The following is a 22,215-nucleotide window of genomic DNA, read 5'->3' as shown; positions in this document are numbered from 1 at the left end:
CTTTTTTTTATTTTTATGAGGCGTTTTGCTAGCGTTTTGCGGATTGCTGCTGCGGTTTTCAGTATAGTAGATTTCATATATTGTTACAGTAAAGCTGTTACTGAACAGCTTCTGTAACAAAAACGCCTGCAAAACCGCTCTGAAGTGCCGTTTTTCAGAGCGGTTTGCGTTTTTCCTATACTTAACATTGAGGCAGAAACGCATCCGAAATCCAAAAAATGCCTCACCCAGGCATTTTTCGTTTCTGCAAAACGCCTGCCGCTCTGGTGTGCACCACCCCATTGAGATACATTGACCAAGCAGATCCGCAGCCGCAAGCGGATCTGAAAACGCCCAAAAAGCCGCTCGGTGTGCACCAGCCCTTAGGCAGAGAAAGAAAAAAAGGAACACAGCATAGTTATTTGTGTGCTAGGCACTGTACATACCCATGTCTATCTCATCATGTCACATGTCACCTCGGGTATCCTTTAACTTATTGCACTGTATTATGCAGTATCTGACCACACCACACTGGAATGCCATATTATCTCCGATTCTGACTCTCATATGCTCAGTTGAAGTTTCTGCACCAGATATGAGATGTTAGAAGGAATGGGGTTCTTTTCCGTTAGCCGGGCGCATCCACTAGGTGGCGATAATTACTATTCCCCCTCCAGGCCGCCATGGATAGTAGGGAAAGATATAATTCTGGTGGAGTTTCATCGCCACCTAGTGGATGCGCCTGGCTAACGGAAAAGTACAAGAAATGGCTTCCTCCAGAGGTCTTGCTTTTGGGGCAGCTCTGCCCATCCAGCCCACCCATCTGGGTCTCCATACTCCGGTGGCGGTGACGCTGGCTCGGCTCTGGGATGGTGAGCGCAGGCACACTGAGAAGAAGAAAGAGTGGTAGGGAAGGCGCGGTAACAGCGTGCATTCGCATTGCAGGCTCATGGGTTCGATGGAGGGCGGGTTTATGGTGCCAGAACATCTGTTCCTAAAGGCTCCAGTGATGTATATCCCGCCTCGGGTGAAGTCTTTTTTTTTTTCCAGCAACCTTGTACTGCTGGCAGTCTAAAAAAAAAAGTAAGGAGTCTTGCCTCTCTTAAAGTGTGTCAATTCTTTATTTTTATTTGGTAAACAAGTAATAAGGATGCTAACCAGGCAATCCAAACGTTAAAATCACTATTACTTTTCTTGTTGATAAATGATCATCCCCCAGGTTACCTGACTCTTATTTGGTACATTACCACACAAAGGAAGTTGCAGGGCATGCTGGGTTGTCCTTTTGTGCGTCAGAAACGGAAAGATCCGTTCCTGCAAAATGCATTCATAGTCTATGATATCTGCAGATCTCATACACACCTTATTTAATGGATATTCATCTGCAGATCAGATCCACCAGGATGGGTCTTCAGATCTGCAGATGATTGCCAGATCTGCAGATGATTGCCAGATCTGCAGATGATTGTCCGTTAACCAAGGATCTGCAGATCTCATAGACTATGAATGCATTTTGCAGGAACGGATCTTTTGCAGGAACAGATCTTTTGCAGATACTGATCTGTTGAATGTGTACAGCATCTTTCTGTGCAGCATCTTGCAAAGATTTGTATCTGATGGGGAGTGCAGCTCAATAGAATAGACTGTGTAGGTATGGCTCTCATACTACATGGAAGGGGGTAACATTGGTCTGTGATCTTGCCTTTTCCAAAGACTTTTATCTCAAGTGTGTATGCAGCATTAGCCTGGTACACACTTTCAATTATGATTAACCAATCACTGACCAATTTTACCAACTCCATGTAGTATGAGTGCTTATCCTACAAAGACTGTTCATAGTATTTAAAATCTGTTGGCCCTCATGCTACATAGAGGAGGTAAAATTGGCCAATAAATGACCACTCAAAATGATGAATAGATTGCGCAGGTAAGCTCTCATACTACATGGTAGTGATAAAATTGGGCAATCATAATTGGATGTGTGTACCAGTCTTTAGTGATGGGGGATAGAGATGTTTGGCGAGAGGCTCATTATTTTCATTTGCATGCCAAATTTAGGAGGTAGATGGTGTGTAGCAAAAATAAAGCATAAAGAAATTCCAGAATTGCCAGGCAACTGGTATTGTACATAAATTGTAAGTTGTAATAAATATGACAGCCTCCATATCCCACTCACTTCAAGTTCCCTTTAACTTATCAGTTACTTATGTTTTGGATTTGGGAGGAAACCAGAGTGCCCAGAGGAAACCCAGACATAGGGAGAACTTACAAACCTGCAGATAGTGCCCTAGCTGGGATTCAAACCCGGGTGATGGCAGTGGTTGTGCTGGCCACATTCATCTGCCTCTTTAGCATCAGCTGCCTCTAAGTACATGGCTGCTTCGCCTATTTGTATAACCAGCCCTGGTAGTAGATTAGTAATTGTGTGATAATCTATGGGCCCCACACCAGTAGATCTCTGTACAGTTCCTACAGTTGTTGATCTATTGACCTTGTGCAATGACAGAGATACCTGGCGGCAGGTATACCGACTCCAGGTACTCAAAATTGCTCCGACTCCTCGACTCCACAGCCCTGCCTGTCAGAGGGTCAGTCACTAAAGGTATCCATACATCTAGTGATGATGGGCAGATTCAACCAAGAGACAAATCTCTGATCGAAAATGAATAGAGAGAGATCTGTCGGCTGCCCATACACCACAGGCCAATTCATGATCGATTTCATGCTGAAATCAATCAGGAATCTGCCTTGTGGCACCACATCCAGCCGGCCTGTCGCTGTGCCCCCTAATGTCAAAGGGGCCCTTTACCTGTCCATGTCAGCCGCTGGTTCCAGGCTCTGTCCGCAGTGCGCATACACACACCCCACATGGTTTCCGGCGTACACGGGGGCATGTGTGATGTCACACGTGCCCATGTTACTCTGGAAAACCACTTGGGGCGCATGTATAGGCGGAGCCAGCGCCTGACACGGACGGATAAATTGCTCCGGGGACATTTGCAATTAGGGAGGACAGCGCCGGGGTTTCATCGCGTTCGTTGCTAGTCCCGATATCGCTTGTAGTTACCACCACCCACCTGATCGATCACAACAACTCAACATCTTGCAATGTGTCCAATCGACATGCTCGGCCTGAAATTGGTCGCACCATCTGTCAGGCATGCACGTGGCACCGATTTTCTTCCAGTTTGATCATAATTACAGAACCGGATGGTCGATCGGCCGCCAGATTAATAGATGTATGGCCAGCTTAATTTTTTTGATCCATACAATTGTTTGAAAGGAATAAGCGACAGCTGAATGGCTGAATGTGTGTGGCTGGCTATTGACGAGGATAGATATAATTCTTATCATACAGAGCCGCAGATACTCAAGTGGTCCTCTTGTTTGTATTTTCTTCCAGATGAATCGACCAATCCAGGTGAAGCCAGCAGACAGTGAGAGCCGAGGGGGTAGGTGGACTAAACTCTGCATAATCACAATACCGTTTCCTGTTTTATCTGTAATGTTATTGTTTCCAATCTTCACATGGCTCCCTACTCCAAAATGTACCTTTACGCCGGGTACACACCATGCAATTTCCCGTCAGATCAACGGGTCGAACCGATAATTCTCTACATGCCCGATCTGCCCCCGATTGATAACTTAATCCATTTTCAGATCATTACTGCACAAAATCAATCCCATTATCGATCGGGAGCAGATCGGACATGCCGAAAATTATCGGTTTCGACCCATCGATCTGACAGGAAATTGCAAGGTGTGTTCCTAGCATTAACATAAATATACATTAATCCTATTAACCTTTTAGCAGCCAATTTATTTAGCAAATTCTCCAGGCCATTTTATTTTAACACATTTTGTTTTTTCTTATTTTTTACATTTCCCTGCTTCCAATTAGTACTGCTGTAATGTGTATTTATGGCCACTTGTCCCTAGGGGGCGGTGTGAGACAGTGAAGCCTGGTGCACACCAAAACCCGCTAGCAGATCCGCAAAATGCTAGCAGATTTTGAAACGCTTTTTCTTATTTTTCTGAAGCGTTTCAGCTAGCGTTTTGCGGTTTTGTGTAGCGGTTTTGGTGTAGTAGATTTCAGATATTGTTACAGTAAAGCTGTTACTGAACAGCTTCTGTAACAAAACCGCCGGCAAAACCGCTCTGAACAGGCGTTTTTCAGAGCGGTTTGTGTTTTTCCTATACTTAACATTGAGGCAGAAACGCATCCACAATCCAAAAAATGCCTCACCCCAGGAGTATGCGTTGCTGCAAAACGCCTCCCGCTCTGGTGTGCACCAGCCCATTGAGATACATTGACCAAGCGGATCCGCAGCCGCAAGCGGCTGCAGAAACGCTGAAAAAGCCACTCGGTGTGCACCAGCCCTAACAGAGGACTTCTGCTTTCAGTTTCTATATTGTCTGCTAGCAGAGAGAGATCAAAGCATTACTAGAATTTACAGCACAACGAGTTCTGCCAACTGAGGTCAAAAGCAGTGCACTTATTGCAAACAAGATAACTCTGTTGACGCTGCTAATGGGTTAAAGGGTCACTCCGCCCAAAAGTGATATTTTATCATCAGTGGAGTTTAAAATGTGTTCTTCCCTGCTTTTTAGTGCTTTTGGTTGCTCCAGCACTGAAATCTGCTTCTATAGGGCCAAACTGGGCAGCTGCCCAGGGCCCTAATCTCCTTAGGGAACCCACAAGTCAGGAACTGTGGGGGTCACAAGTTTACTGTCAGTACAGTAGGAATATGTAAGGGCCCCCAGCTTCATTTTTACTCAGGGCCTCGTTATTATTAGAACCAGTCTTGCCCCCACCATAGTATCTTTGTTCCGTCTAGCCTGGCAGCGTTCCAGCTGGGGGAGGGGGGGGGGGGGTCCACCTTAATGGCTACAGCAAAAATGTAGAGCTGGGAACTCAAGGACACAAAGATTACCCCGTCCCTGCAAGAGACAGATGAAAGCATTGGGTGCTTTATCTCTCCAGCAACCATCAAACACTGAATGATCATTTCTGGGTGGTGTGACATCTTATATTACTCGTTACTCAATGTTCCCAATCAGTCCCCCATGTTGTGGTGTACAAGGAAGGCATTAGAGAGTGTCGGGGGGGAGGGGTGCTCTGCACAGGGATGGAGGATTAGCAATGACATATTAAAGGAAATATGGAGGCTGACATGTTTATTTCCTTTTAAACAATGCAGATTTCCTGGCTGCCCTGCTGATCCTCTGCCTCAATACTTTTAGGCCTTGTTCACATCATAAATCTCAATCGCTGACGCCAGCGTTTTGTGATTTTGTGCATAATTTTTTTTACGCCTCCCGGCGCTTACCTGTGCGTTGCGATTTTTTATAAAGAGCTTTTCTAAGCGTTTTGCAGAGCTGTTCTGTTTTTATCACTTCCTGACGTCAGTCAGGAAGTGAATTCTTTCACCCGGAAATTAATAAATACAATGGGCTTGATTCAGTAAACGGTGCTAACCTACTTAGCACTCCTAAAGACTGTAGGCGTGTTAACCAGGGTGCTAAGTAGGTTAGCACCGTTTCTATAATCAGATCGCATGCTAGGTACCGCTAAGTCCGTCGCATAGACGTGAATGGGCACTTCGCGCGCGGGTCTTTGCGCGTGATCTGAGTTTAAAATGCCCAAACTAAGTTTAGGCGTGCTAATGGCCTTTTCAGAAGCGTGCTAACAGTTAGCACTGCTTACTGAATCAAGCCCATTGTATTTATTCATGAAAGCGCTCTGGAAATCGCTATATGTGCTTTTTCACGTGCTTTGCGGCTTCCTTATACCTTCCATTGAGGCAAATCGCCCCGAAAATAGTACAGGCAGCACTTTGGTGATCGGATCAAAATCGAACCGCTCAGATGTGAACACTGTCATAGGGAATAATTGCACAAACACTTTTAGGGTGATTTTGAAATTCGCTGGCGCTTAAAAAAAAAAAAAAAAAAAAAAAAAGTGCCCTTAGTGTGAACAAGCCCTTAAGGGGGTCATTAACGATCCAATTTCTAGCGAAAATTGTTAGAACGATCAAATTTTGATTGGAAGTAAAATATCTAATACATTGTTCACTACACCATCAATGAACCAATCTTTGCTTCCTAGCTATCACAACCAACAAGAAAATCCAAATCTTGGTTCAACGAAAATCCAATCGGACGACTGTTTTTATAAATGTTCGTAAATAATTGTGCCTATTAACGGAGATTTACAACCAAGCCAATCACATCCAATCAGAATTATCTGATCGCTAGAACGATTTTTCATTAGTAATTGGAGCGGTAGTGGCCACCTTTAGCCGTAGACCCTGATCAGGCATATGCAGATCAGGTGGCTGAAGGCTTGTTTCAGGTGTGTGAATTAGGACACTACTAATAGGGATTTCTAGCCAGTGTGATGCAAATAGGGTACTTATCCGTTAGCCGGGCGCATCCAGCAGGTGGCGCTAAATACTATTCCCCCTCCAGGCCACCATGGATAGTAGGGAAAGATGTAATTCTGGTGGAGTTTTATTGCCACCTAGTGGATGCGCCCGTCTAACGGAAAAGTACCATTATTTTTTCTTTTGCTGATCATTCTGGCATTTGTCATTAGGGATGGTGAATGAGATGCAAATAATTCCAAGTTACTGCAGGATTATGTAAATATTATGTATGCAAATTTATGCAGCTTGAAAATGAACCAATAAAATCCCATCAATTTGCTGTTCGTCCATTTTAAGATGCATAAATTTGAATATATAATTTGCATAATTGAGCATCAACTTAGAACTATTTGCGGTACTTTTCCGTTAGCCGGGCGCATCCACTAGGTGGCGACAAAACTCCAACAGAATTACATCTTTCCCTACTATCCATGGCGGCCTGGAGGGGGAATAGAAATAACACCACCTAGTGGATGCGCCCGGCTAACAGAAAAGTACCAAAAAAAGATAGCAGCCGCTGTATCTTGATCAGTTAAAGAGGATCTCTAACCCAGGATTGAACTTCATTCCAATCAGTAGCTGGAGAAATATTTTTCTTTTCCCAAACGGATCATCAGGGGGTCTGTATAGCTGATATTGTGGTGAAACCCCTCCCACAGGCTCCATTTACACTTGAGCGTTTTGCTGGCGGTTTCGGCAAAAAACGCTCAAACGCTCACACTTTTGAAAGCGCTAGTGTAACAAAACCCTATGGGCCCGTTCTTACTTGGGCGATTTGCGCTAATTGCTGCAAATCGCCCAAAATCGCGAAACGCAAACGCGTAGCCTGCACCATTTTCAGACGATTTCCCGGCGATCGCGTTTCAGTGCTATAGAAGCGCTAAACGCAATCGCAAAGAAATTGCTGCACTGTCCAGTGATTTTCCGGGGAAAATCGCGGAAAAATCACTCGATTGAATGGGCCACAGTGTGATGTCTCCAATATGCTCCTGACAGTTTGCTGTTTGTGAACCTTGTTGCATTGTGGGAAATAATGGCTTTTTCAAACTGCCAAGCAAGCAAGATCTCCCTCTGTGCATAGAACTCTCAGTAACGAACATTCAGTACAGATCACCTGGCAGAACTAAAGATGTCACCACCAGTGATAAAATTACAGAATGTAAATCAGGGAGAGGAAAGATTTTACAGTGGGCAAACACTGACTAAATAATCTATAAATGAATACTGTCAAACATGCAAAATTTTACACGCCTCCTGAAGAAGCCGGTAGTAGCCGGCGAAATCGATCGGGGACGCCGTCCTCTCTTATGGCAGGGGACCCCCCTGGTGCCTGACTCCCCATGCTCCAACAGGACATCACCTCCTCTCGGACAACGCTGCTGTCACCTGCAGGAATCCTGTCCGGATGAGTAAGAGCCCACTGGGCAACTTTATGCAACCCACACGCTTTTGGCTGACACGCATTGTTATCATGCTCCATGGCTGCTGCTGCTTTGTATCCACTGGCTGTTTGATCGGTTTTCAGCTTAAATGTGCTTATCTGCTTATCTGCTAAGAACTGCCAATGCCAACATTGCCAATATCTGCCTGAGCTACTGTTGCATGCACTTTTGTTTCCACTAATGCTGCATGAATCTGGCTCTTTGTGCATATGCAACAGATATTGGATGTCAGAGATACAAGCATCAAAAAACACATACATGTCAGTATGGTTACCGTGAAGAGCTATTAAGCAACGGAGCACATGTGAATATTAATGAACTGTAAACATCTGAGGTGGTGTCTGCTAGTGTTGGGCGAACAGTGTTCGCCACTGTTCGGGTTCTGCAGAACATCACCCTGTTCGGGTGATGTTCGAGTTCGGCCGAACACCTGATGGTGTTCGGCCAAACCGTTCGGCCACATGGCCGAACTAAGAGTGCATGGCCGAACGTTCCCCGAACGTTCGGCTAGCGCTGTGATTGGCCGAACGGGTCACGTGGTTCGGGTAAATAAATACCCGAACCACGTCATATCTCCGCCATTTGTCTGTGGGTTTAGCTTTGGGCAGGCAGGGTAGTTCGCGCTCCAGCCACGCTAGCCAGGGTCCCCCCAGTCATTGTGTCGCTGCTGGGAATAGTAGTACACCGCTCGTTCAGCCACACTATATAGCATTGTGTTTACTGCCACTCTGTGTACCTCGCTCAGCCACACTATATAGCATTCTGTTTACTGCCACTCTGTGTCTGCTGGGAATAGTAGTACACCGCTCGCTCAGCCACACTATATAGCATTGTGTTTACTGCCACTCTGTGTACCTCGCTCAGCCACACTATATAGCATTGTGTTTACTGCCACTCTGTGTCTGCTGGGAATAGTAGTACACCGCTCGCTCAGCCACACTATATAGCATTCTGTTTACTGCCACTCTGTGTACCTCGCTCAGCCACACTATATAGCATTGTGTTTACTGCCACTCTGTGTCTGCTGGGAATAGTAGTACACCGCTCGCTCAGCCACACTATATACCATTCTGTTTACTGCCACTCTGTGTACCTCGCTCAGCCACACTATATAGCATTCTGTTTACTGCCACTCTGTGTCTGCTGGGAACAGTAGTACACCGCTCGCTCAGCCACACTATATAGCATTGTGTTTACTGCCACTTTGTGTCTGCTGGGAATAGTAGTACACCGCTCGCTCAGCCACACTATATAGCATTGTGTTTACTGCCACTCTGTGTACCTTGCTCAGCCACACTATATAGCATTGTGTTTACTGCCACTCTGTGTCTGCTGGGAACAGTAGTACACCGCTCGCTCAGCCACACTATATAGCATTGTGTTTACTGCCACTCTGTGTCTGCTGGGAACAGTAGTACACTGCCGCTCACTCAGTCACCCCATTACTATATAGCATTGCTGGGATCTGTAGTACTCTGCTCACCCACCCATACCATTGTACTGCCAGTCACTGTGTATATTGCTGGGATCTGTAGTACTTCACTCACCATCAACCATTATATAGCATTGCGTACTCTGCCAGTCAGTGTGTATATTGCTGGGATCAGTAATACTCCACTCAACGTCAACCACTATATGAGCTCACCATGAGTTCCTCAGAGACCTCCGCTGTGAGCAGCACTCCCAACAACAGCAACAGCCAACGCCCCACGCAAGCTATAACATCCACCCCAGCAGCCAGTGGTCAGCAGCAGCCGTCGCCGGAGGAGAACGTTGTGTCGGTCCGGCGCCAGAGCGATTATTGAGGGCTGCCATTGAGGAGATGATGGGGCCTGATGTGGAGGAGGAGGTCGGGCTCAGGCCAGCATCCCAAGTTAATGTTGAGGACGATGAGGGGTCTGTGTCTGGGGATGTTGGGGTGGCAGAGGTGGTGGGTGGGTCAGACTCAGGAGAAGAGTTGTATGATGAGGATGATGATCGGGACCATCTGTATGTGCCTCAGAGTCCGACCCCGGAAAACATGTTGTATCGTGTGTTTAGGTACTAAAATCTGCGTTCCCACTTCCCAGTACTGCCCAGGTCCACGGATCCATATAATTTTTTGGGCAGCACTATCAAACTGTGGTACTATGAGTGAGTTGCCATGGTCCTTCTGTGCTGTCACACTCACCGTCTGTCTGCAGATGGATTGTTCAACACAGCTACGCCATCTGACATGTAGTCCTTGACCATCTTCTCCAGGCGATTGGTGTTGGAGGATGTGGAACTGCCCGATTGCTGTTCTGTGGGCTGCTGCATGGGTGTCAGAAAATGTTCCCACTCCAAGGACACTGCCAATACCATTCCCTTTTGGGCACTAGCAGCAGCTTGTGTTCTTTGCTGCCCTCCTGGTCCTCCTGTGTTTGCTGAAGTCAGTCTGTCGGCGTACAACTGGCTAGAGAAGGAGGAGGATGTCAATCTGCTGGAATTGTTCCATTTTTGACCTGTCTGACACTTTCTTCAATCAGTTTTTTAACATTGTGTTTGTATAAACTGGGTATAAACCCAGTAATTGGTGTTGTCCAGAATAATGAATAATAATGAATAGTGAATAATGCGCGGGCCGCGTTCAATGCAGTCTAGCATGAATTGAGCCATGTGTGCCAGAGAATCCTGCCAGACTCCTCTGTCTTCATGTTCTTGTGAGCGTTGTGATTGTTGTGATGCACCATATTCGTCACCAGCATCACTTTCTTCCTCTTCTGCTGTCCATTCCCGCTAAATTCTGGAAGTCCAACGTGCACCGCTCTGTCCCTCGGTAGTGGGGGCATCCAATTCCTGCTCCAACTCCAGCTGTTCCTCGTCCTGTTCTTTGTCATAGCTGGGACCAGCGTTTCCTGAGGCAGGTTGCCTGATGTTGGTATCATCACGCTGATCGTTTTCATCTTCAGATTCCCCCACTTGCATCATGCCAGCGGTTTCCGTCTTCAACATTGATTTCTTCAGTAAACACAGCAGTGGTATTGTAATGCTGACTGTAGAGTTGTCACTGCTCAGTCACAAGCAACGTGGATTGCTCAAAATTTTGGAGATCCAACATGGTGGCCCAATCAGATCCACAGAAGCTTGGTAGCTAGCTGCTGGAATGCGCCTCGGCACTGCGCAAAAGCGTGCTAGCATGTGCAGCGTAGAATTCCAGCGCGTAGGGAGGGACATCACCCAGCGAGCGATGGTGCGCTAGATTGAAGCGCTCCTGCATCTCTTAGTGAGTCCTTCAGAAGCGGTACTGGACTTTAAAAAATGTTGTTTTTTTTTCCTTCAACAGAAGATCTGCCACGTTGGAGTGAGGAGGACGCCGCCGACCCCGACACCAAGCTGAACCCCGGCGAACTCCAAGCAGAGGATCTTCAGGAACCCTCAAGGCTTTGAGCAAGCTGAGGAGGATCAGCAGTCCCGACGAGACCTCTCCTCATATGTGACTGTGTGCAGTGGAGTAGAGCTCCCCAGAACAACCTCTCACTTGGCACTTTGTCACTGGTCACTTTGTCACTTGTCACTTTGTCATTTTGTCACTTTGTCAGTCATTTTGTCACTTTGTCACTGGTCACTTTGTCACTTTTCACTTTGTCACTTGGTCACTTGTAACTTGGTCACTTGTCCAGATGATCTCGGTACACCTCCTGCGATTCAAATTCCTGCACACATTGCTCTGGGATTTGGGTGTGATGAATGATGCATCTAACTGGCCACCGGAGGCAATTAAGGCCTTCAAAACATTGAAAGCAGCTTTCTGTTCCGCCCCCATTTTGCGTCATGTTGAGTTGTTGACGTCATGTTCATCCTCGGCCTCGCCTTGCATTTCAGTGCGAGGTGCATTTTCCACAGAAAAAGGTTGTGAATCCGGGCACAACATTTGTGGCTGTTGCATTGACCTTTCACAGGTAGAAGATTGTGGGGGTGGGAATAGCTCCTCCGAATAGCCCATTGTGTCCTGAAAACTACTCATTGCATTGCTTTGCGCACGCATTTTTTTGTCCTCATGCAAGGCCTGAGTTGCGCCTGAAAGCGTGGCCTTCTCCTCCTGCACCTCCTCCTGTTCCATCACGTCTGCTGCTGCTGGGTTAGCGTTGCCGCCCGGTCCCTGTTTATTGAACCTCTTATCTTTATTACATTTATGACTGCATGGCGGTACAAAGCATGCTATCCGCACGCGTCTTGTCCTCCTGCAAGGCCTGAGATGTTGTGTCTCAAAGCGTGGCCTTCTCCTCCTGCGCCTCCTCCTGTTCCATCACGTGTGCTGCTGCTGCTGCTGGGTTAGCGTTGCCGGTCCCTGTTTATGGAACCTCTCATCTTTATTACATTTATGACTGCATGGCGGTAAAAAGCATGCTATCCGCACGCTTCTTGTCCTCATGCAAGGCCTGGGTTGTTGTGTCTCAAAAAGCGTGGCCTTCTCCTCCTGCGCCTCCTCCTCCTGTTCCATCACGTGTGCTGCTGCTGGTGCTGGGTTAGCGTTACCGGTCCCTTTTCCTGGAACCTCTTCTCTGTATTACATTTATGACTGCATGGCGACAAAAAGCATGTTACCTGTGCAAAGAAACATGACATTTTCCACATTTAAAAGACAGTTTTTCCTTTGAAACTTTACAATCAATTTTCTCAAAAACTATAAGCTCTTTTTCAAATATTTTTTTTTTCCTCTTGTACCCACTCCCAAGGTGCACATACCCTGCAAATTTGGGGTATGTAGCATGTAAGGAAGCTTTACAAAGCACGAAAGTTCGGGTCCCCATTGACTTCCATTATGTTCGGAGTTCGGCGCGAACACCTGAACATCACGGCGATGTTCGGCGAACGTTCGCGAACCCAAACATCTAGGAGTTCGCCCAACACTAGTGTCTGCATGGTTTGCTGAGAGTTGAGGATACCTGCTTTTCCTTGCTTTGGCCTCTCTCCATATTGGAACATCTACAATGAACCCTGGCTATAGTCATGTGGCTAGATTGGACTCTTTTGTCTTTTGATTTTTTCTTTTGATTTTGAAGCTGCGCAGCTTTTATTCATTATCTACGTGCACTGAGTCCACCGGTTGGATCCTCTCTAAATTAGAGGGCCCTAGGTAGAGCGGGTTTTGGGGTGTGGGTTTGTTGGGGATATGGGGTTTCCGCTGCCATATATGGTTTTATGCTAATTTTGTATATTGTCTTTTGCAAGTGAAGAATAAAGTTTTGTATTTTTTCAGATAAAATATATATATATATATATATATATATATATATATATATATATATTGTATTCAATCGGGCCATACCCCTTCCACATAATATCTCACAAGGTTTGTTTCTAATTTGCAAAATTTTATTGATTGTTATTTTCACTACAGTTCATAAGGAGAAGGGCAACATAAGATCTCTGGCCTAGATGGGCATAAAGTATAATTGTGGTCCTAAATGTTTCTCCAAGCATCTGCCCTTTCAGAGGTCTGAAATCAGTACAGTAGTTCAATGTGGATACGCTTTCCATTCTGCGTTCTTTGCCTTGTCCCCCCCCCCCACCACCCATTACACAGTAACCCCCTCACCCTTCCCCAGCTGTACAGTAACCTCCTTTCTCCATCATCTAGAAGACCGCAAGCTTTTTGTCAGGATGCTGGGCAAGCAGCAGACTGATGAAGACGTGCGCAGGATGTTTGAGCCTTTTGGGAATATTGACGAGTGTACGGTTCTGCGGGGGCCTGATGGGACCAGCAAAGGTAGATCTAAGCCTGAGACTGGTTATCCTCTCACTGCTTCCGTGGCTGTAGATTGAATTTAGACAGCGACTTCATAGATAGAAAGGATCGGATGTATTCTGGTGACTCACCTACCACTGCTACCCTGCAAAGAGGGCACTATTCACACCTTAAAGATTTGTAGACTGCATAACACGGCCCCACAGCCCTGCCCTCCACCATACAGACACGCCCACAGCCCTGCCCTTCATCACACACACACACACGGCCCTGCCTCTCCACCACACATGCCCACAGCCCTGCTCCCCCATTACACACACCCACAGCCCTGCTCCCCCACCACACACCCATGGCCCTGCCCCCACCACACACGTCCACGGCCCTGCTCCCCCACCACACACACATGCCCATGGCCCTGCCCCCTACCACACACATGCCCATGGCCCTGCCCCCCACCACACACACGCCCACGGCCCTGCTCCCCTATTACACACACCCACGGCCCTGCCCCCCACCACACGTCCACGGCCCTGCTCCCCCACCACACACACATGTCCATGGCCCCTACCCTCCCACCACACACATGCCCACGGCCCTGCTCCCCCACCACACACATGCCCATGGCCCCTATCCCCCCACTACACACACGCCCATGGCCCCTTCCCCCACCACACACATGCACGCACACGGCCCTGCTCCCCACCACACACACGCCCATGGCCCTGCTCCCCCACCACACACGGCCCTCCCTACCACCACACATGCCCACGGCCCCTGCCCCCCCACCGCACATGGCCCTGCCACCCCACACACACACACATCCACGGCCCTCCTGACCACCACACACGCCAATGGCCCTGCCAACCCACCACACACACACACATCCACGGCCCTGCCCCCCCCCTTCCCACACACACACACGGCCACGGCCTTGCCCTCCCACCACACAAACACATTCACGGCGCAGCCCCCCACCACACACACGCGCACACCCCAGCCCCCCACCACACACACGCCCATGGTCCTGCACCCCCACCACGCCAATGACCCTGCACCCCCCACCACACACAGGCCCACGGCTCTGCTCTCCCCACCACCAGGGATTGCAGATTGTATTGAATCAAGTGTCTAATCTACCTAAAACCTCAAGTAGTGTTTGCCTACACTAGCAGTCACTTAGCTATGAGTTTTGAGTGGAGTAGTGATGTAATCATGTAGACCCTAACTCCTGCCCCACATCTTTCCCAGCCCCTAGTTGGCCTATCATAGTAATCCTAGGTGATGCAGTGCAGCCATTTTGTGCCAGTATTGTGATGACTGTGTTGTGATGCAGTGGCGCCCCTGTGTCGTGTAGTAATGTGGTGTCTCCCGCGCTTAGGTTGTGCATTTATGAAGTTTCAGACACATTCGGAGGCGCAAGCGGCCATCAACGCACTTCCGGTAAGACCAGATGCAACTTCGCTATCCCTCGGCATTGTGGGAGTCCTGTGTGTCTTGCGTGGTGACAGCTATGCTCTTTCAGCAGCATTATCCTCCTACAGGACAGTCATGTGACTGGACAGCACCAGTCCCATGGTTCCAGTAATATGGGATTATAGGAAAGAGTCCAGAGGTGGCAGCACTACTGGTTCAGCAGCTTTATCCAGAGTCAAACAAAAATGCCTCTGGAAATTTTGTGTGCACCAGACGCTGGTGATCAGGGAGTAATTTTGGTACCGGCAATACACAGCTCCCAAATTACGATAAAAACAATAGCAATAGCTGGCAGCCAAATTACGTTTTACCCCACAGTCCATGGAGGCCTGGAGGGGGAATAGTGGAGGGTGAATAGTAATTACAAGAACAAGGGGGTTGATTCACTAAACCGTGCTAACTCACAGCATGGCCGCACTAGCGTTTTGCGCACGCAATTGCGAATTTTTCCGTGCAAAAATACACGTTACCGCACGAAAATTTGTGATTGTGCACAAAAACGTTACGCACGTTATAACGCACACAAAACGCTGGCACGGCCGTGCTATGAGTTAGCATGGTTTAGTAAATCAACCCCAAGGTGAGCAGTCTTTCATACGACTAGTGCACTGAAATAGGTGTAGGCCCCGGCATGCTGAACAAGGTCACTACCTATCTGTGACCATCTAAATGTACTAGATGAACAGTGACTGTGAAACACTCAAAAGACACTACATGTTTCACCCTTCAAAGGGGGTTTTGTCAGGAGAGGAGTAAAAGTGAAGACGTGGAAGATAGTGCAAAATGCTCGAGATGCTAAAGTACAGAGTGCTAAATCACTATTGTGCCAAGCAAACGAACGTGGATCGTAGTAATATACAGAGAACATCATAGCGCTACTCACATCTGCCTGCCGGACTCCAAATAACTTCTCCCTCCAAGTTGCTATTACTCGGAGGGGGAATAGTATTTAACTTCATCCAGTATTTTAGCGGCAGCAGGGTAAGCCATCATTAAGCTTACCTTCCTTCGCCCAACAGACTGAGCGCCAGGATAATATGTACTGGGCACCTAGATAGTGCCTGAATCAGCTCACTGTTTGCTGCATCACAGGTAGACAGCCTTCAATATCCATTATTAATGGTTACTTTCATCCCATTGCTGCTTACAGGTTTAGAATAACGGGCAAAGTCTAAATCATTTCTGTATGACATTTATACATAGACCCCCTGCACAGTAATGTCCTGCTGAATTGAAATTTGTACAGTGTGTGGAGTGGATTGTGGAAGTAGTACTGTGCATTGTGTAGACTGTGGAAGTGGTAACATGTACTGTCTCTAATGGAAGCTGTAATGTGAAATTGTAAGGTGCATTGCTTATCATGGAAGTAGTACTGTGCATTGTGTAGACTGTGGAATGGTAATGTGCATTGCAGAATATGGAAGTAGTACTGTGCATTGTGTAGATAGTGGAAGTGATAACATGTGCTGTACTGTGGAATGACCATGTGCATTGTAGAATATGGAAGTAGTACTGTGCATTGTGTAGATAGTGGAAGTGATAACGTGCTGTACTGTGAAATGGTCATGTGCATTGTAGAATATGGAAGTAGTACTGTGCATTGTGTAGACTGTGGAATGCTAATGTGCATTGTGCAATATGGAAATGATACTGTGCATTGTGTAGACTGCGGAATGGTAATGTGCATTGTAAAATATGGAAGTGGTGCTGTGCATTATGTAGACTGTGGAAGTGGTAACATGTGCTGTACTGTGGAATGGTAATGTGCATTGTAGAATGTGGAAGTGGTACTGTGCACTGTGTGGGGTGTGGAAGTGGTAACATGTGCTGTACTGTGGAATGGTAATGTGCATTGTAGAATGTGGAAGTGGTAATGTGCACTGTGTGGGGTGTGGAAGTGGTAACATGTGCTGTACTGTGGAATGGTAATGTGCATTGTAGAATGTGGAAGTGGTACTGTGCACTGTGTGGGGTGTGGAAGTGGTAACATGTGCTGTACTGTGGAATGGTAATGTGCATTGTAGAATGTGGAAGTGGTACTGTGCACTGTGTGGGGTGTGGAAGTGGTAACGTGCTGTACTGTGGAATGGTAATGTGCATTGTAGAATGTGGAAGTGGTACTGTGCACTGTGTGGGGTGTGGAAGTGGTAACATGTGCTGTACTGTGGAATGGTAATGTGCATTGTAGAATGTGGAAGTGGTAATGTGCACTGTGTGGGGTGTGGAAGTGGTAACGTGCTGTACTGTGGAATGGTAATGTGCATTGTAGAAGGTGGAAGTAGTACTGTGCACTGTGTGGGGTGTGAAAGTGGGAATGACATTATGCCGAATTGTCCCATTCATGTAACGCTTTTTGTCTGCAGGGCGCCTCCTCCAGTCTGATGGTAAAATTTGCAGACACGGAGAAGGAGCGGGGACTGCGCCGGATGCAGCAAGTTGCCAATCAGCTCGGAATGTTCAGTCCCATCGCCCTCCAGTTTGGAGCGTACAGCGCGTACACACAGGCAGTAAGTGATCAGGTGAATTCAATGCGCTCCTTCTATACAATTACCTATGTTCCACTGTGACTGCATGACATCACCGATTAGCTGTGACATCATTATCATCACCATGGTTACTAGGACTTTGCATGATTCTGTTATTCCACAATTAGGTTGAGAACATCTTTGTGTTCTTTCTCTCACCGTCCCCCGTCCCCCCCCCCCCCCCCCCCCCCCGACGATGGGAATCCCTCCCTGACCTCACAAAAAGCAATGACATTTCCAGCCTTTCACTGTCTCTTAGTAGCAATAATTATGGGTCATATTAAACAGAAGAAACTCATCTGGTGTCGCTTTTTTTAAATGATGTTATTGATTTTACAATTACTGCCTCGTGGGATAAATCATCCCACATCTTCACCCCTCGTACCATAAAACACAACAGTTCTTGGGAAGAACCCATCCTTATTCCAAAACTCAAAGCGGACCTGAACTCAGAACTTCCTCTCTGCTGTAAAAGATACACAACAGCATAATAACCTTTACAGAAGAAACATTTCTTTGTTACAGGTGATACAAATCCTGCAATAAATCTAGAGTGTGTCTACTTCCTGCTTTCATAGAAGCAGATGAAGGGTTAACATCCTGTGTTTACAAATTGGCTGCTTTGCCGTGGCAGAGGAGTTCCTTGAGCTGACACAGCTGAGGTATCAAATTACAGTCACCGATGAGGGGGGAGTTAGACAGGCTAAACTCTCTAATTACATACAGGTTATTTTGTCCTGTGCATGAGTTCAGGTCCTTTTTGACCACATGGACTATAAAGAACTCTTTCCTAGTTTCATATACTGGGACTCAGTCACCTTCCAAATGAAAAAAAAAAACACATAAAAAAATATGGCAAGTTAAAGGTGAGGGATACTCGCAACAAAGATAGATGCCAATTCAAGTTATAGGCAACAGGGCACCGAGACGGTGAGTTGGGTGCACAAATGTGTCAGATACTTGCCTGTCGGCTTTTAGTAGAAGAAGATAGTCTATACTGAGTGTGACTAGGTGATCATCTATTAGTCGCCGATCGTCTAGTATTGCATCTAATCGTTACAGTTACAGTTAGGCTATGGTTTTCACTAGCTGATCGGTGATTAGTAGCCAGTCGTCTATACGTAAGTCGCAGAATAGTCTAGGCCAGTGATAGGCAAACTTGGCTCTCCAGCTGTTGAGGAACTACAAGTCCCACAATGCATTTCAGGAGTCTGAGAGCCACAGTCATGATTCATTAAGGCAAATGCATTATGGGACTTGTAGTTCCTTAACAGCTGGAGAGCCAAGTTTATGTATCACTGGTGTAGGCGATCATTTGTTAGTAGCAGGTTATCAAGTATTGCGTCTAAGAGTTGGGCTATGGTTTTCACTAGCTAGTAGTTCCAAATACTGATCAGCTATTAGTAGCCGATCGCCTATTACTTGGTTGAGAGATGCAGTTGTATGGGTGCTAAGAGGTTAGTGTTAGGCATTAAGAGGTGATTTTAGTGTCATGCGTTAGGAGCAGGGTTAGGGGGAGAATAGGGTGCCAGGTAAGTCTGTAGCAAAACAATGGTAATGTTATATTATATTTTCACTATTGGCACCACCCGGCACCCCAACTTACCAGGCTGCACTGCAATACATACTCAACTCCAAAACCCAGGTTGCCAGACCACAACCATAGTGGTTGAGTGGTTGTATAGAGCATGTGTGGGAAAACTCGGGCCAAACCAGGTTTTTTCTCTGCCTGAAAAAGTTAAATATCAGGTATGTAAGTGGCAGATCTTCTTCAAATGTGGTTGCTACTCCCAAAAACAAGATTATAATGATACAAATGTAAATAAACAGACCTCCCAAAAGAGATCAGAGAGATCTAGGAGCTGCCAATGGTGGAAAAAAAACAAACAAAAACAGTTTAAAAATGATAGGTAAGTACAGTATTGGCTGCCAAAAGGGATGGTCATTGACATGAGAATAATTCTGAGTTCATGCAGGATTATGCTAATTTTACATCTTGAAAATGGACCAATCGAATTTCACCAAGGTGGAGTTTTGATTGGTCCATTTTAAAGCTGCATACATTTGCATACAAAATGTGCACAATCCTGCATCAACTCATCGGCCATGCCTAGTTGCCAGTAAAACAGTTTATTTCCCACTTACAAAGGTAAGTAGATAATGCCAACAAGACCGTTGAAAAGAGCATTCAGAGCCTTTGCCCTATTTTGCAACTTAACCATTTTTGCAATAAAGAATTTTACCATATTGTTGGTAAAAAGGACATCCCTCTGTATGCATCTTATGTACCGTTGTCATTTGTACAATACGTGAAATTAAAAAATAATTTGCTAAATATTTAGTAACTCGCTCTCATGGTGTTAGACTTGTCTACCATTCCACATCTGTATTGTCACCCTTACCTGTCACGTTCTTCTTGTCTAATACCGGTTTCTGTTTTTGCGTCCCCCACAGCTTATGCAGCAGCAGGCCACCCTGGTGGCCGCGCACAGTGCTTACCTCAACCCTATGGCCACCATGGCAGCTGTCCAGATGCAGCAAATGGCGACAATCAACCCCAACGGGATCATAGCCACCCCAATCACACCAATTACCCCAATCACATCCTCTTCAGGTGAGAACAAGGCTCGGTGCCGGGATGACACTAAAGAAATCTGGGAGTCCGAATCATGGTGGGATACTGATTAAAACAAGAAAGGAAAACTGAGAACTTCACTATTATGGATAGGGGGTTCTCTTTAAGGGCAGATGGAGAAAAAAAAATTAAGACCGTTTTTTTCTCTTGCAAAAAAGGTTTTATTAATTTCCAAAAACAACACTAAGCATCAATGTTTAAAGGATACCCGAGGTGACATGTGACATGATGAGATAGACATGTGTATGTACAGTGCCTAGCACACAAATAGCTATGCTGTGTTCCTTTTCTTTTTTCTCTGCCTGAAAAAGTTAAATATCAGGTATGTAAGTGGCTGACTCAGTCCTGACAATGTAACCCTCACTGATAAAGGGGCCCATACACCTAACGATTTTCCCGCCGAAATACGGCCGTTTCGATCACAGTGATCGAAACGGCCGTGAAATCACCGCGCACACCGCTGACGTTCTGTCCGAAATCCATTGTTACCGTCGATCCATCCGTGCGGAAGATTTTTCGCGGGTCGGGAGTGCGTCGATCGCGGCGTTCGAATGCCCGATGACTGACTCAATACAGCAGAGATACATTACCTGCTCCGCCGGCGCGAGTCACCGCTGTCACCTCCCGGCTGGCATCTTCTCTCATCACGGCATCAGTGTATAACTTCCTATGTCACTGCAGTGACAGCGGAAGTACAAATAGAGGGCGCTCTATTTGAACTTCCGCTGTCACTGGAGTGACAGAAAGTTATACGCGGATGCCAATGGGAGAAGATGCCAGCCGGGAGCCGATGCGAAGAAGATGCCAGGACCAGGCGGAGAAGAAGACAGCGGTGGACCGGGGGACTCGCGCCGGAACAGGTAATGTATGAGGGGGGGGGGGGGGGTGGAGAGCGGCAGCAGCGGCAGCTCCACAGATTATGACCGGGTTTCAGGCTGAAATCGATTCACAATCTGTTTGCAGTAAGGTGGCCATATGATCCCTCTCTGATCAGATTCGATCAGAGAGAGGGATCTATCTTTTGGTCGAATCTGATGGCAAATCGACCAGTGTATGGCCACCTTAATAAATTCCAACTATAAAACACTTTCCTAGCAAACAATGGCTTCTGAGAGCAGGAAAGGGATAAAAAGGGTCAATGGTTCATAGATTTTAGCTCTGGCATACTTCAATGAATGTGTCATTGAGCAAAAACAATAAAACAGTTAAAACTTAAAAAGTAGATTTAAACATAAAATAAAACTGTGGAATATCTTAAAAAGTCATTTTTAGGAGAAGGGAGATAGATACAATTGTTTATTTCATTGGTTTATTTTCACTTTGGGTGTCCTTTAAATCACAAAATATGTCCAACTTGTAAAGTCGTACGACCCATAAGGTCCCGACTCTCTGTATAACAGCAATAACCCCCCCTTCCCCCACAGTAGTCCATCTTCTCCCTCTTCCCTTAATCCATGGAGCTTCCCCATCTTCCTCCTTGTTTACTCTCTTATCCTATTTTACTTCTCCTAAGCTCGCTGTCCTCCACCCATTTATAAGACCTAATTCAAGATGACCTTCAGTTGTTCTGCGGCATACCAGGTTGTAGATTTGAAGGGGGACATGAAGCGCTGTAGATCCAATGTTGGAATCTCCTTCACTAGGAAAGGTTTCAATGTTTTAAGTGTTTCAGTTCTTCTTTCAGATCCCAAATTGAAGGTGAGGTTTCCTGTATCATAGACCGTTTTACATAAAACCGCGATTGGCTATTTCTTAATTTTTTTGAAAATGATTTTGTAAAAAACCTCTTGAAATAAGTGCAAAATATGTAAGCTGTGAATCATAAAAGGGTTATTTTGCATACTTGGAAGCACTCTGTGTGTGCGCAGGGTTTGTGTAGCTTACTCTGCTGGCAGTCAAAGGCAAAGGCTGAATGAACCGAGGACAGAGTCTTATAAACCTTGGGCTGTTCCATGGAACTTGCAACCTATATGCTTGAGGTTCATCTCTGGATCCCAGAAACACTCAAATCAGAGGTTTCTAG

General features: G+C 46.3%; 1 protein-coding gene across 1 annotated transcript in view; it reads left to right on the top strand.

Annotated features, from left to right (window-relative positions):
* The window catches only part of CELF3 (CUGBP Elav-like family member 3), a 37,460-nt gene that overhangs the window by 13,303 nt on the left and 1,942 nt on the right, over positions 1–22,215 (top strand). Inside the window, exons 2-6 of the mRNA XM_068247920.1 lie at positions 3,383–3,431; positions 13,452–13,580; positions 14,938–14,999; positions 17,396–17,551; positions 20,012–20,171. Coding sequence (XP_068104021.1) covers positions 3,383–3,431; positions 13,452–13,580; positions 14,938–14,999; positions 17,396–17,551; positions 20,012–20,171 — 556 coding nt within the window. The remainder of the gene's footprint in view (positions 1–3,382; positions 3,432–13,451; positions 13,581–14,937; positions 15,000–17,395; positions 17,552–20,011; positions 20,172–22,215) is intronic.

The sequence above is a fragment of the Hyperolius riggenbachi genome, chromosome 8 (genome assembly GCF_040937935.1).
Source record: "Hyperolius riggenbachi isolate aHypRig1 chromosome 8, aHypRig1.pri, whole genome shotgun sequence".
NCBI lineage: Eukaryota > Metazoa > Chordata > Amphibia > Anura > Hyperoliidae > Hyperolius > Hyperolius riggenbachi.
Note: the sequence above shows the minus strand (reverse complement) of the source record. Positions and strands in the feature narration are given on the sequence as shown.